The following is a 16214-nucleotide window of genomic DNA, read 5'->3' on the forward strand; positions in this document are numbered from 1 at the left end:
TCCAGGCAGCACCTTTGGGGATACACCAGGGTCAGAGCTGAAGCCATTGCTCCGACTCCTATGTAGTGCTCGACGCTCATAATTACAGGTGCAGCTGTCATTGACATCAATGGGAGCTGAGTTTGTAAATGTAAACACAGTTCCCATTGATTTCAATGAGAGCTGCACCTGCAGTTACAAGCGTTGGCCACTACACAAGTGGTCGGAGCAGTGGCTTCAGCTCCGAGCCTGATGTATCATGGTTGGCGCTGCATGGAAAACCCCTTTAAGGAGAAGCCCTCAATGCCAAGTAGCAGCAGCAAAAGCAAATTAAAAAAGAGGTTAGAATCTGTGATTCAAGTATAATATTGCCTCTCTACTAATCACTTGTATGGGCTGATCGGGAGGGAAATTATACTGTGAGTCCTGAAGGGACGAGGACAGATGTCAATGGTGACAACCTCTGCACAGAGCTGCGGAATATGTTAGCACTATATCAGTCATGGAAAATAACAACTTTCCCGATCAGCGGGTGTCTGCAGATCATTACACTGGGACAGGATTTCTACAGCGGCTTCTTTTCCTTGTTTCCATTGCAGATATTGCCTATTAAGGTCAGGGAATGATAATATTCGGAACGACTTACAATCCCCATGCTAAATAAATAGAGACACAAAGCCTTATCAGCGAGCGCTCTCTATTAGGAGCCGGGATACCGCAGTGCTTGAGAACACATTATACTTTCCACTCCTTATCTTCATCCTCAGATAATAGCTGTCTGCCAGCGCTCATAAAAGTCCAGCTACTTTTCATTAGATGCCTGAGTGGCAAAGAACGCTGCTATCCATGTATATCGCTCATTGACATCCGAGGCTTGTAATGCCGGTACAGCACCGTGCGCACATAGGAGCTGTCACCACAGAGAAGAAGAATAACTTCACCTTCGGGCGTCAGCAGCATAGAGATACTACAATGCTCTTTAAATTGAAAATCTGAGCCGCTGAGCTCAGGGAGGAAGAGTCTCCTGGGATGGGATTCCATTTTTTCCTGTTTGAGTTTTACATGTAGAGCCATCAGGCACTGACTATGGGCAGGACTCACAGGCTCTTTCTAAGTGGGTGGTGGTATCAGGACTCACAAGCTTCCTCTGTGGCCAGTGATTGGCTGTAGCAGTCACATGTCCTGGTCAGCAGCAACCAGGAAGGACAGAGGGACTGTGATGAGAATTGGAGGGGAGGGATAAAAAGACCAATTCTGCCATTGCTTTTTTTCCCAGTGTCAATCATGCAGCATAAATTCCATGATAAGTTTTTTTCTGCCTGTTGGTACGACTAAGACAATACCAAAATCAGATATATTTTTTAGACCCTTTTAAAAAAATAATTATTTTTTGCATGGATGCATTCAAAAAATCCCGTAACAGTTTCCATTAATGGGGCTCTATGGGGGCTTGTTTTTTTTGCGTGATGAGCTGTAGTATTTCTTGGTACTATTTTGGGGACAAAGGTATCTGGTTGCCATGGCAACCCATCAGCCCTCTGCGATGACGTCATAGAAGGAGTGCGCTCCCTCTGTGAACCCTTTACATACCTCGAAACACCATTAATAGAGGCATGTAAGGCGATAACAGTGGGCATCAGTGTTTTTACCGATCCCCGCTTGGGCAGCGGGAGGTCGGTGTCAGTCACAGTCGGCTTCTGCTGCAGATGGCACAGGCTCAGCTTCTGAGCCCATGCCATGCACAGGACATAAGCTTACATCCTGTTGCCTTAAGTACCAGGGATCAAAGACGTAAACTTACATCCAATAGCGTTAATGGGTTAAAAACAAACACCACCAGTGGTCGTCATGCTGTGTTAGTTTAACATTCTGCTCCATCATGCCGTAATGTATCAGTGTTTGTGCTGCATGTACCCGCCTCTGCCCGGAGAAGGCATTATGCAGATTAATTGTAAACATGTTTTTGCTGCCTATTTTGTGGTCTGATATTTCACAACTGATTAATACATGTGGAGAGCGATCTGCCAATCTCAGCAGCTCCAGGCCTTGGCGGCTAAATTACCTTTCATGCACACTTTCAAGCAATCAGCAAAGTCTGTTGATGTTTTCTGTATGATACACTGTGAAAACCACCTGAAAAGGGACGGACAAAGAGAGAAAACAACGGCACAGCTGAAAATTCACAATCTCCATTTGGTGATTCAGCAACGGAATAGTCTGTGAAGTTAAACGGACCAAAGTCTAAAACACAAAATTGAAAATCTGTTACTTTCTAAAAGTTACACTTAGGAGAAAGGTTACAAAAAAAAAAAGGATGGAAGGTTTTGCAGAAAGAATATAAAAGTTACAAAAAAAGTTTCTGTCGCTTACAACCATTTTGATTACCTGTACTTAAAGTGTTAAACAGATTTCCGGGAATCTTAGGGCCCTTTTACACGAAACGATCATCATTCAAAAAAAATTATTGGATTGTGCGAATAATTATGATTATGAATGATTATTGTTCAGTGTAAACATGGCCAACGATTGAAAGACGTCACTTCACATGACCCCACAGCCAACCAAGGCACTGCGAGGTTGCGTCCGCAATGCTGTGATTTGGTTGTTGTTGACAGTCCGGCATTATGAAGCGGGGACTAGCTTAAAGGAAGAAACAAACCGTATGGTTTAGGTCCTGCCAAGCCTCTTTGTCTGTAATCTACCATAATTCAGTGGGAATTCTTTCTAGATCTGATTAAATTGAGCCTAAACTCGTTGCTATGGACTTTACAGTGCAGCACATCCCTAGCAACCAAACTGGGATGTCAAATCTGTCGGTCATGGAAAGCGTTTTAATCAATGGTCCTATAACTGGATGTAAGTGAAATACTTACTTGGTCAATCTTGAATTTGTGCTGGCCACGAAGCCCACAACTGACTGCGACTTATTGATGGCGTCTTTGTTGACATCTATCCCGATCACCATAAGAGACTTGAGCTGCAAGAACAGTACAGGCATTTAGTTACAGTAATGTCTTCTGACTGCAGGGAATGTTAGAGACTTACAGGGATCTCCACGGACCACAATTCCCCTCCGGTTTTACAGATGATCTGCATGGCGATTTTACTAGCGACGCTCATTAGCATGTTCTGCTTGGTCAGAGTACGGTTTTGCACACACTGGCTTGGGACCGGATGTTCCAGACTGAGATATTTCTTTATGGAATCGTAGTTGTCCTTCGATTGAGAGGGCAGAATGCAGAAGACCTGAAGGGAGAGTGAAAGGGGTGACTTGATCAGTTTGAAGACACTCGCAAACTCAACTGCCTCTTACTGGGAACCCCTGGCATACCTTCCAGACATCGGCACAATATCTGCCCCTTGTTACAGAAGACTAATTACACATCGCTCTATTCTCTCATTTGTGTAAGTTTGTACCTACATCACTTGTTTCTTCTCAGCTGTACCACTTTATTCTATCCCTCATTACTGATGATGCTATTGTTTTCATAGACTGGTAGAGTTGGAAGGGACCTCCAGGGTCATCGGGTCCAACCCCCTGCTCAGTGCAGGATCACTAAATCATCCCAGACAGATGTCTGTCCAGCCTTTGTTTGAAGACTTCCATTGAAGGAGAACTCACCACCTCTCATGGCAACTTGTTCCACTTATTGATCACCCTCACTGTCAGAAAGTTTTTTCTAATATGTCGGGTGGTTCTTTTTTGCCTTTCTTCTGTCCATGCACATTTATAGGACTTGTTTCACTTTTAGGGTACATGCACACAGATTAAATTTTCATCTTATTTTCGGACCATACATATAGCATTTATTCCTTTGATTTGGCGTGTACACATGGGCTTTTTCAAAAAATTCAAAGCATGTCCTATTCTTCCCTGATTTTCGGACGGCATATTAGACAGCACGAGAGCGGTCTAATGCAAGTTGTGCCTGAGAATGCACAGCCGTGTGTATCTATCTTCAGGCTGGATTCATTGGGCATGCGCTTCCTCATGAAAATGTTATGCACACAATTCACAGAAAAAGAAGTTTGACATTAACTTTAATAGGTTAGTTCATAAGCGCGTATTTTGCATATGCAATTGCATCACGCAAAAAAAACACAAAAAAACCAGCATGCTCTATTTGCATGCGCATTTGTGCAAGAAAAGAACACATCTGGCACTCATAAACAATTTGGCCATTTCTATGGCTGAGAGCACCGGTGTGTATTCTTTTACGCACGACTTGCAAGCATAAAAAGAAGAGTAAAGAATACAGCGGTACGCAAAAATACGCAACTTTCATTCCATAAAAACACACACAAATACGCATACCCTTGTGTGAATCTGGCCTCAGGCAGAAAACAATGGGAAACGCTTGCCGATCATCCGATGCGGCTGAAAACTACGCCGGAAGATCGCTACCTGACAGAACTGATGGGAGGTGTTTTTGACAGAAATACGCCTCGCATCCACGGGTAAATCACACGTTGGCAAGCGCGATATTGGACTGAATTTCACGGGCTGATATCGCACTTGGCCGTGTGTAGAAATCCTGACAGGAAGGGGTCATCGATCCATGCTGCTTGCGCCAAACTCTGACCTCCTATCACACAGTGCAGCAGAAATCTGGATCCATCTGACCAGGTGATGCGTTTTGCCTCCTGGAGTCTCAACTTTCTATTCCGCTTAGATACAACGGCGCTGAAACTGGTCGTCCGCTGTTATAGCCCATCCTTGCTAAGGAACAGCGAGTTGTGCATTTGGACACGTTAGTTGGAGCACCAGCTGTGCTGTGCAGCCCCTGTTCATCACAGCAATTCCTGACATCCTCCTCTGACCCCTTTTGTCGACAAATTGCGTCCATCTACAGGATCCCCTTTCCTTGAATTTTTTTCCCTTGCTCACACCATTCTCTGTATACTCTATACACCACTACACAAGAAAACCCCATGCGGCTGGCAGTGACATCACGGCCTTGGCTAGTCTAGCACCGATGACCCGGCCTCGTTGGAAGTCGCTCAGATTGCTGGATTTTCCCATTTAATATGGATTCACACTGAAACTGATCAACGGAAAACTTGTCACGTGATTTTATGCCGCACTCCAGGGGCACGGGGGGAATGGTCACTGATCTGCTGATTCCTGCTGGCACTGCTGTCACTATGGACAGCGCTGGAAGCAGATGGCACCGCCAACAGTGCATCGGCTCGTGTTCGGTACCGCAGCCACGGCTCCTATTGAATCAGATATGGCTGCCATCATTGTTTCAGCTTGAGCATGCAAGATGAAAACTAGAATTAATTCCATCGTGATTAAACCTTCGGGGATTTATTACTTAAAACACTTGGCGTTCACAAAGACTGGAGTTTGGTTTCCGACCGTTCCTCTAATTACACGGCATTAGCGGAGGGTTATGAGAGGGCTGCCATGTTGATTTATCCTCTTCTTAATCAGAGCCTCTTTTGCAACGATGCTGACACATAAAACTGTTGTTTTTTTTAATGGCGCTTTTGTTCATTCTGCCTTCGGTTTAATACGCATTCAATATATGCACAAGATTATCTGCCAGGAAATTATTACATATCGCAATGATGTTCTTGTTTGCGGCTGACTGAAACAGCTATAATAAGCCGGAACACAATATATATCTCATTGTCTGCGCTCAGGAAGTGTTTTCTAACTTAAATCAGAGCCATTTGGTTGTTCGGGAAGCAATAAAAGTTACATAAAGATGATAGAAGTACAAACACCTCCATGCTACTTAAAGGGACACTTAAACACGGAGAGGAAGGAGGGAGAAAAGCTTCACCTATCCGTCACTCTCCGAGCGGTTCTTGTAGCGCAGCGTTCTCTCCTGATTGCCTCCATTTTCGGCTATAGGGGAGGAGTTTCAGAGAGGTATTTATCTTACCAGGTCTGCTAACCCTGTGTGTGTGGATGGGAAGAGGGGAAAGACATTTGAGGACATCCCCCTTATTACTGCTATTTGCTACTAGAGGATATAGAAAGGGGTGGGTAAGAATCCATTCACACGGGTGTTTTTGCGTGTGCAATACGCAAAGGACAGAATGTAATTTTTATGTGTTTTTTCACATTCGTGTATTTTCTTGCACATTTCGGTCATGCAAAAAAAAAAACACAGCATACTTTATTTTCCTGTGATTTGCGCACCCAAAGTCCCCATAGACGTCAATAGGACACGCGCAAATGTGCACACAGTATGCTAAGAGATGAGTGAAATAGTGCATCATTGTGTAGGAGGAGGAGCGCATCTGGAACTCATTAGCCATTTCAAGCAAATAAACATGACTTGTGGACGCAAAAAGTCAAGCAAAATATACAGATGCTTGCGTAAAAAAGCAGTGTTCATTCTGCAAACATGCAGCGCTCAAGTGCGCGCAAAATACACGTTTGCTCGTGTGAAAGGGGCCTAGAAATGGAAAGTCCCTTTAACCCCTCCGGGATCTGAGATTTTTTTTTTTCTTTTCGTTTTTCTGTCTTCCAAGATCCACAACTTTTGTTTTTTCATTAACATGGCCGTACGGCCGCTTGTTTTTCTGCAGAGCTAGATGTATTCTTTTAAACCATTTCTTAAGCCGGTTTCCCGCGGCTGAGAATCTCCCACGAATATGAACCCCGATCTTTAGAATGGGGTCATACAAAATCAATATACATATACAAAATTGCATCATGTCCTATCTTTGGCCGTGCCCTCGTATTGAATCACTCACTGTTTTCAGTGGGACCGGCAGAACATTGTACCGCGTGCTAGGTGCACGTGAATGCGATGTTTGCCATTGGAAACAATGGGAAGCACTCAGCGTTCCTCCGCCACGGCTAAAAGTGGAGAATCGCTACTTCCCCATTGCGAGGCGGTTTTAACACAAAAATGCCCCGCATCGGCAGGGATGGTGCATGCTGGTGAGCACAAAATCAGGCTGATTTTCACGGCCTGATAACGCATTCGCCCATGTGAAATTAGCTTAGTGGTGTGGGGGGAAAAATGCAATTGCACCATTTTCCTTTCTTTTTGGGGTGGGGCGCTTTCCTGGCTCCAAAGTGTGATGGTGGTCCATCTGATAAGGTGCCACTGTTCCATCAGGTGAATACTACTCTTAATTCATTTTGGGGGTCATATACCTTCTATTCAAGCGCTGTCCAGCTTTTGATTCATTTGTTTCTGTACCAAATTTATATATTTTTTTAAATGTTTTACTACTGTTAAAAAATAATCTCTTAAAAAAAATAGCTTTCTGTTGCTGTATTCGAAGACCCACAACTTTTGTTTGCCAAACTCCCAGCGATCCTATTGGGCTGCTATGGTGAAAAGCCTGATAGCCGCTGTAGAGGACACGTTTCAGTTGTCTGACCGGATGCTTACTTCGTCAGCGGCATCTTTTTCCTTTAGACGTCCAAAGCAATCTCCAAAGACGTGTCCTCCTTATGAGGAGTTTGAGGATGCCTTAACCTGGGAATGGAACATTCCCAACAAACGCTTTACTAAATGAAGCTTCTAGACCTCATGTAATTTTTTCCAGATGAGTTAGTGAAGAAATGGTCATCTTCAACAGCAGTCGATCCTCCGGTGTCCCATTTGGGAAAACGCACCACTCTACCTATGACGGAAGCCTCGTCTTTTCAGGATGTGCGCAACAAAAAGATTGAGTCTCTGGCAAAGACCTCCTTAGAGGCAGTGGGTCCGGTTCTCAAGCCAGTTTTCTTCTAACTGGGTCAGTAAGGCCCCTACTGAATGGGCCAATAGGATCATCCTCTGCCGGAAGAATTGGCAGACATTGCGCATCAGATAAGCCAGGTGGGAAAGTTTACCAGTGAAGCTTCCCTGCATGCGGCCAGGCTTTTAGCGCTCACTTTGGTAGCCACACGCCGGACCCTGTGGCCTAAATCCTGTGACACAAGGCCTCCTCAAAAAAGTCCTTAACCAGCATGTTGGCTTGCGTCTGTTTGGCACCAGACCGGATGAGATAATTTCCGACGCCACAGGTGAAAAAAGGAAAAAAGTTCTCACGTGCCACAGAATTGTTCCAGACATGTGAGGGCTCCACCAAAAAAGTTCACAAAAACAAAGGCGAAGATCTTGACCTGGGCTGAAGATCATCTTCCAGTGCTCGCCGCAGTCCTCATACTGGAAGCATACAATTGGATAGCCAACTTCCTCAGCAGGGAGATAGTCAATCCGAGGAAATGGGAGCTATAGCCAGAGCTCTTTCGAGCAGTTTGTCAAAAGTGGGGCCAACTGGACGTCGTTCTGATGGCGTTCAGAATCGATTGCAAGCTGCCAATCTTTGTGGCCAGATCTCAGGATCCTTATGCTCGAGAGGTGGACGTACTAGTAATTCCAGGTCAAGATGGAAGGTCTCCCCATCGCTCCAGATTGGCATTGTACGCAGATCTCATCGATCTACTCATAGACTCTCCATGGCGTCTCCTTTTTAAGAGAATCTCTCGGAATGTCCCACAGTCTTCAGCGGTGTTCCCCAATGTTACAGACAAGAAAACAAAGATACTGTACTTACTGTAATATATCTTTCTCGTCTCGTTAATTGGGGGACACAGCACCCAGCCATGTTGTATTAGTATTTCCCCATATATTCTCCTGGTTGGAGTGTTCATTTTACATTTGCACATGGTGCTACTGAGCTACAGTTGTAAAAAAAAATGTTGTGTTATGTTATTGACTATTGTCCTACTGCTTGCATACAAACTGATTAGCTTGATGCCTGCAGGAAGGGTATAGCTAGCAGGAGGAGCCATCACTTTTTCTGCTTAGTACCCCAATGTCTTCAGCTATGTGTCCCACAATGAACGAGATGACAACTTTTTGGTCCCTTTTTACTAGATTTTTTGGCATAATTCAGGCTTTGTGTATTTTTTCTTTATGGCTCCCACATTGATTGCAGCATCTAACTGGTTAGGGGTTGCCCCAGGTTTTTACATTATCCCCTATCCGCAGGATAGAGAATACCTTGCTGAACAGTGTGACAGCTAGCACTGGGAGGTGTTAGCTGTTTTGTACAGCCGGCACTTACCAGATATGGTGTGGGTTTGGCTACATGTACCCCATGAAGGGGTTAAGAACAGATGCTCCAGAATTAAAAAAAAATCAGGAATGCAATAACCTACTAAGTAAGACAGATCAGCAGCTCCTCTGTAAGTGTCCGCGGAATACCGGAGGACGTCTGCACTGCGACAGATAAAGTTGTCTCTTAGTGACATGGATGTAGAGCGGCATCTGATTCAGGCGCTGAGTGCTTCAACATAAAAGCCGTGTCTTTCAATCACCTGTCTCTGCTTCATATGAGCTTGGATAGTAGGGACTGACTTTCATATCTGCACTGAGCTGAGATCCCGGTTCCCCAGGGTAACTCTTATCCGCTGCACACAATCGCAATTAAACAAATCATTCAAAGAGGAGAGGACGCCCGGCTCATTTAATTGCTATCGGCAGCACTGAGAACGTGTTACTTACTCATCAGGAATTTTAATAAGGTTTTATAGAACATGAAGTGTGTTACCAGAAGAAAGCCGCTAATAAATATACCATGGAAGACATATGAGAACAAAACAATCGCAGTACCCTGCTGGAGGAGCTGATTTTAACCCATTCACAGCCAAATTAGCTTTAAAGTCACTGTCCACCTTTAAACACCAATGGCTTCTCAATATGTCTGAAGTTAGTGTACATTATCCTGCCAAAAGTAACACCTGAGCAAGAATCAAAGTACCATTTATTTCCATATTTTAATACTTAGAGGGGCTTAACATTGGAGAGACAGTGCTATTCTCCGTGGCATAGTTTCTACTAACGTCTGATACACTTCAGCTGGTATTTCCCTTCATTCATGCTGTTAATGCCTGGTGAGTTCTCTCAAAGAAGATGCATCTACATACAATGGTGCGAAGATAGTAGAGCAATGGAAGAACGTTCTATGGAGTGACGAATCATGCTACTCCAGCTATGCAGCAGATGGAGGTACCTGGCTGTGGAGGATGATGGGGGACGCCTTTTGCCTGAGTGTGTTGTACCAACAATTAAGTATGGCGGAGGTTCCGTTATGGTCTGGGGGTGTGTTACATGGCATGGTCTCAGTTTGTTCAATGTAGTGACAAGAACCATGAACATGGAGGTGTACCTTGACATTCTAGACAATAATGTGCTGCCAACCATGTGACAATACCCTGGAAATGGTCGGCCATACTTCCAACAAGACAACATACCTTGTCACAAATCCAATGCTGTTTTAAGCTGGTTTGAGGATACGGATGTTCTACATTGAACCAGCCTGCACAGAGTCCGACCTGAACCCTACTGAACATCTTTGGGATCAACTGGAACGTTGGGTCAGGAAATACGTACAGCGTCCATATTCTTTGAGAGAACTCATCAGACGTTTGCCGGATGAATGGAGGGAATTACCAGCTGAAGTGTATCAAACGTAAGCAGAAAGTATGCCACAGAGAGTATCCGATGTAATTAGGGCCAAAAAAGCCCCATTGGTATTGTTCAGGTATCCGATTACTTTTGGTAGCATAGTGTATAAGCTGATCCATTTCATAAAATATCTTTATACGGGTGGAATTAAAGCTTTGTCCCACATCTTAATATGATTCATCCAATCCATCCTGAATGCGGCAGCCAGGCTCATCTTCCTGTCCAGCCGCTACTCGATCGCCTCTGCTCTGTGCCGATCACTGCACTGGCTGCCCGTTAAATACAGAATTCAATTTAAACTTGCTATCTTCATCCACAAAGCCCTCCACAGCGCAGCACCCCCTATATTGCCTCCCTCATCTCAATCCATCATGCAGCCTGGGCTCTCCGCTCTGCTAACGAAACTAGACTGCACACCCCTCTAATTCGAACTTCTCACTCCCGCCTCCAAGACTTCTCCACAGCAGCATCAGCCCTCTGGAACGCACTACCAAAGGATACCCGGGCAATCCAAGACTCGAAAAACTTCAGGCGTGCTCTAAAAACGCACCTCTTCAGGGAGGCATACCGCATTCCCTAAACAAACCCCTCTGTACTCCGCCTGATAACATGCTCCCTGACCTACTGACTGCAATCCCTGCTAGCCATCATAAACTGCTGCTGCAGTCATACTGATCCTGCAGTCACACGGCTAAATGTCTGACCATTGCCTATGTGTATATCACCCCTCACTCTCCACCCCGCCATACCGTGCACATCTCCAGCCATTTTACCTTCTGTATCCCCCCATTACTTGTAATATGTAACCTTGTTGGAGCAGGACCCTCACCCCTATTGTTTCCATCAACTGATTACTATGTAACCGTGGTACTTTTGTCTCTCTGTATTCCCCCTGTCTATGTAAGCGCTGCGGAATATGTTGGCGCTATACAAATAAAGATTATTATTATATTAATATGATTCCTTATGCACAGCATATGGAATAAGCTTCTGTTTAGTGGGAATATGACTACTGGGACCCCCAGTGATCATAGGAACTGCCTTTTTCTACTTGTATGAACAAAGAGGCGTCTCTGCCTGCGCTATGCTAGTCCGTTTGTCTCTGGACTGCCAGAGAGATGAATAGGGTGGTAGTGTGCATGCTGGACCACCGTTCCATTCCTATATGGGGCACGGGACCCCTATTCTTGTTATCAGTAGGGGTTGCAACAATCAGACCTCCACTGCTCAGATACCTATACTCTACTGAAGTGTATGGGATCTGTGCCTGCAATACCAAATCAAGCTACTGCAGAATATATGAAGCTATCTGCTTCCTGCTTCATAGAGGGGGCAACAGCGGCCAGGGTCCTTTGCATTTAACCTCGCTTCCGTCAGCTTCACGTCAGCCATGAGTCAGGAACCATGCGGTCAACGATGCGTTGGTGGACATGACTACGCTGGCTGATGTTTCTATTCATTGGTCTTCAGCTTTTCTGTAGTAAACAAGAATTTTACTGGATCCGGAAATGCTACTCTAATCTTTTCCTTGCACCTATGAAACACAGCTGTGGATATGATTGGTGGTGAGCTGATCCGTGTTTCTTTTGTACATCAGTCTGTAAGACCAAAAAGCCCCTCTAGAAGGGTTTTCACATTTTAAAACGTGATAGCATATTGCTAGCAAATACTAGCAGGAGCTGCACCTCTGTCCCCAGTGTAGTGGCCAGCAACTGAAACTGCAGGAGCAACTCTAATTGATTTTAGTGAGAGCTGCGCCTGCAATCCTGGCTCTGACAGCAGGCACTGCCTGGAAAATCCCTTTAGATACACAAGTAGGCCGTGACCTTAAGAGGCTAAAAATGCATTATTATTTCTTGATTTTCTTTCAATTTTCATAACTATTTCAGAAGATGCCATTGGCGCTTAGCCAAGCAATACGTACCAGCTGAAGATCAGGATTCATATTTTGCTGCAGAGCGCGCAGGAACGAAACTGAGCTGTCGTCTACTTGTATTCTAAAAGGCAAAATAAGATATTAGGTATAAAGAATACTCCTCTTGTAAAACAAAATCCAGCTAAAACGCTGACTTTAGAAATTCATTCCCAGCACATTCAAGAAAATGTAGCCATCATAGGGATCACCAATCCCTGTAATGACTGCTCATTCATGTCCACACTGACTGCTAGTAAAGGCAGCCAATACCACTATTATGTACACCATATACATGTGCATATCAGATCCTGCATTGCAGCTTTTAATCAGCTGCATTTCCCTCATTAGCTAAAGTAAACTCAGTAGCTGCTGTTTGCTCAGTTGGGCGTGTGTTTATGCGAGGGATTATCTGGCTGGCAGGATTCCAATGTCTTCTCCAGCCATGAGTAAACAATGTACTGATTATGTATGCAAGGCAAACAGAAAACATCCTGCAGCCGATCAAAAGACTGAACAAATTCCATTCAAATTAAACGTCTTTTGAGCGGCCTGACGATGGTTTTTATGCCGGCAAAAAATCCGTGGCTAACAAGTGAATGAACGGTGCACGACTGCCTATGTTTACACGTAACGATTATCGCTCACTTTCGGCGGTTTGAACGCATTTGGAGAAATAATCATTACGTGTAAAAGGGCCTTTAGCCTTATTTCTAACATGCAATCAAAAGTTAGTCAAGAAAGCCCTAGCCAGTCCAGTTATTTTAAAGTGTTTTATCTCAAGCAAACCGTATCCAACTAAATGAAGCCCTTGATTAGCTGTTTCAGGTGTCCTTGACAACAAGACCTGATTTGCAAATATGTGCATTTGGGGTAAGCTCCCAAAGTATAAGGGCTTATTTAGACGACCGTATATCGGCTCGGTTTTCACGCTGAGCTGATATACAGTGTCCTTGTCTGCAGGGGGGGGGATGGATGGAAGAGCCAGGAGTAGGAACTGAGCTCCCGCCCCCTCTCCACCCATTGCCACTATTTGCAATGGAGGGGGCGAGACAGGGGCGGAGCTAAGTCCCGTTGCTTGGCTCCGCCCCCGTCCTGTCCCTCCCATTGCAAATAGTGGCGAGGGGAGGGAGCTCAGTTCCTGCTCCTGGTTCTTCCACCCCCCCTTGCAGACAAGGATACCGTATATCGGCTCGGCGTGAAAACCGAGCCGATATACGGTCGTCTAAATAAGCCCTAAAAAAAAACACTTGCAGCTGAAACTTTCACAGCTACTAACAGCTGCATGATCTTGCCATTGGCTGCTGTAGATGGGAAGAGTTTAGGCCACAAGCCTTTTTTGTTGTGTAAGAAAGCAGGTTTAGCTATTCCTTACACTATTAAGGAAGGAAGAGTGTTTGAATAATTCTAAGACTGCAGTAGTTTTTAAAAGCAGCATTTTGAATTTCGAGACCCCGCTTGTTATATTAGTTGTGTTGAACTATTTAAATTGTTCTTGTCTGATTGTTTCTTTTTTAAAAACAGCTGAAAGTTTGTAGATTTGGCAAATAAATCTAATTTGTGAAGACCAGTTTCACACAAGCAAATTGCAGGAACATTTATGGGCCTGTAATACGGATGAGTGTACCGGCCCAACCATGGGTCTACTGACCTGAGTCACAGATGCGAACCATGCTGGCCTGTCCCTGCCCGCAGTATGAAGACTGACAGCTCACTCTATAGGCCACAGCGTTTCAGAATAAAACATACACTAAGCTAATGAGCTGTCCAGGGCTCATGCTTCCCATGGTTTGGGCAGCATTAACCTGCTGACAGTATCCTTTAAATCTCCATGGCAATGATTTTCAACCCAAAATAAATGCATTTAACTGAAAAAAATGTCCCCAAGGCTGCTTACAGGCTTTAAGGACTGCTATAAAAAAATAACCTGCAAATTGCTGCTCTCCAGCTGCTGAGAAATTACATCTCAGCATGGCTTGTCAACTACAGGAGAGTCACAAGTCGCAGACAACTTAGAAATAAGTATTTGTTTCGTTCACTTACCACTAGAGGGAGCTCCTAGCCAGTATTATATTGAGAACTAGTATATATAGATCATCATGATGTATCAGCTCCTATTTGTATCCCTCTTATGTACGCGTTGCGCCAAACAAGTCATAAGACTGAGAAGTTACTCACTCCCCCTCCTTCGTTACTGCTCTGTGCGCACATCTTACACTTCTTGGAGTACATTTTTATGAGGGTGACCTGGGAGCGCAATAAGAACCAAATCAAACAGCAGATCAGGAGATCAGGACGTGACCGCGGACAACGCCATGATGTATATGACATGCTGCAGAGACCTTCCCACAACTACATGTGAGCCGAGACATTATCTGATATGGCAGCGCTGCATCTATAGAGAGAGTGTCTCTTATCGGCCTCAAGGAGCTAAAAAAACTGGTTATATTACCTGTGTGGCCATTGAATGACTGACCGAGCGTACGGAATATTATAGGCTTAAGGGCGCCATTATATTTCCAATGGGTGTCACAGAAGGCCTGACCAGAGCTTACATCTACATAAAACATTGAGCTCTTTGCAAAAGCTCATTTTCTTTGTTTTGTGCCAATTCTGAGATATATCGTGCTTTCTTCTCCATTCACATCCAAAGCGTTGCATTGTGCTAGTTGGAGTCTAACACTACCAGTGACCCGGCCGTAGGTTGGGTTACCATGATGGGATTCTGTATACTTCCACCTAACGTGTATGGGCAACCTTAGGGCAGCTTCACAAGGGCGTATTTGTGCACGCGCAATACGCAGAGGATAAAAACCATTGATGTCAAGGGGTTTGTAAACATTTCGTGATTTTACGTAGCGCATTTCTCTCGTGCTGAAACAAATAGAAGCTGTTCCACTTATATATGCACTTGCGCACCAAAGGTTCCCATAGAAATCTATGGGGGTTCGCAAATGCGCTCGCAATGCGATGTGTGAAATACTGCACAATTCCGCTGGAAAAAAAACACATCTGGACCTCATTAGGCTAAAAAGCCATTTAAATCGTGCAAATGAACATGCCCTGCGAGTGCAAAAAGTACAGTAAAATATGCTGATGCGCACGTAAAAAGCGCAAATGTGTTGCACCGAGTTGCATGCAAACATGCATACGCTTGTGTGAAGCTGCCCTAAAAAGCATCTTATAACAAAGTTTCAACCTTGCTTGATTCGCTGCAATCCGCGGGTCACATTGTAGCAACTTGCAAGTCCCAACACAATCAGCACTGACTTCTATAAGATTTGATCGTAGAGCTACATTGTGTCTCTGCCAAAGTCGCCCTGCAGCCCTAACATAAGCCCCCCCCCCCACATTGGCGTATTTGTGTACACAATACAGAGAATAGAGCCCATTGAATTGTGAACCTGCGTATGTTGTTCGAGCATAATAAAACCCAAGAGAAACACGCTCATGTTAACCAGCCCACTGAAATCAATGGGTTGGCTTTGTCATGTTTTGCGGGTGTCTGTTTCATCCGCACGAAAACACGTTCGTCTGTTTAAGCCCCGTTTATACAAACGACTTTCTCGCACGAGTTACGTGTAAATGCGTTATGGACATAGCAGGCAAGGGAAAATAACCCATTGATTTTTCGCTCTCACCGGCAGTAAGAGAGAAAGACTGCAGCAGGTCCCATTTTTGGGTGACATCAGCCGTTAGTTTTTATGGGACTAATGAAAAAAATTGGATCGTACTTACACGTACATGCGACTTTTTATTGTAAAAACACGATTTTCACACATGTGGGAAACAAAAACTACTGATATGTAATGCGCTTTTCTCTCAAACGCATCGCACGCACGTAAATATGGTTTACAAGTGCGAAGCTCGGATCAATATCACACTCAGCC

At 44.5% G+C, this 16214-nt stretch overlaps 1 protein-coding gene across 1 annotated transcript in view; it reads right to left on the reverse strand.

Moving 5' to 3' along the window:
* The window catches only part of PIWIL4 (piwi like RNA-mediated gene silencing 4), a 133434-nt gene that overhangs the window by 22937 nt on the left and 94283 nt on the right, over window positions 1–16214 (reverse strand). Inside the window, exons 11-14 of the mRNA XM_066586812.1 lie at window positions 12337–12409; window positions 3025–3225; window positions 2853–2956; window positions 2042–2112 (exon numbers count right to left, since the gene is read on the reverse strand). Coding sequence (XP_066442909.1) covers window positions 2042–2112; window positions 2853–2956; window positions 3025–3225; window positions 12337–12409 — 449 coding nt within the window. The remainder of the gene's footprint in view (window positions 1–2041; window positions 2113–2852; window positions 2957–3024; window positions 3226–12336; window positions 12410–16214) is intronic.

The sequence above is a fragment of the Eleutherodactylus coqui genome, chromosome 1, assembly GCF_035609145.1.
Source record: "Eleutherodactylus coqui strain aEleCoq1 chromosome 1, aEleCoq1.hap1, whole genome shotgun sequence".
NCBI lineage: Eukaryota > Metazoa > Chordata > Amphibia > Anura > Eleutherodactylidae > Eleutherodactylus > Eleutherodactylus coqui.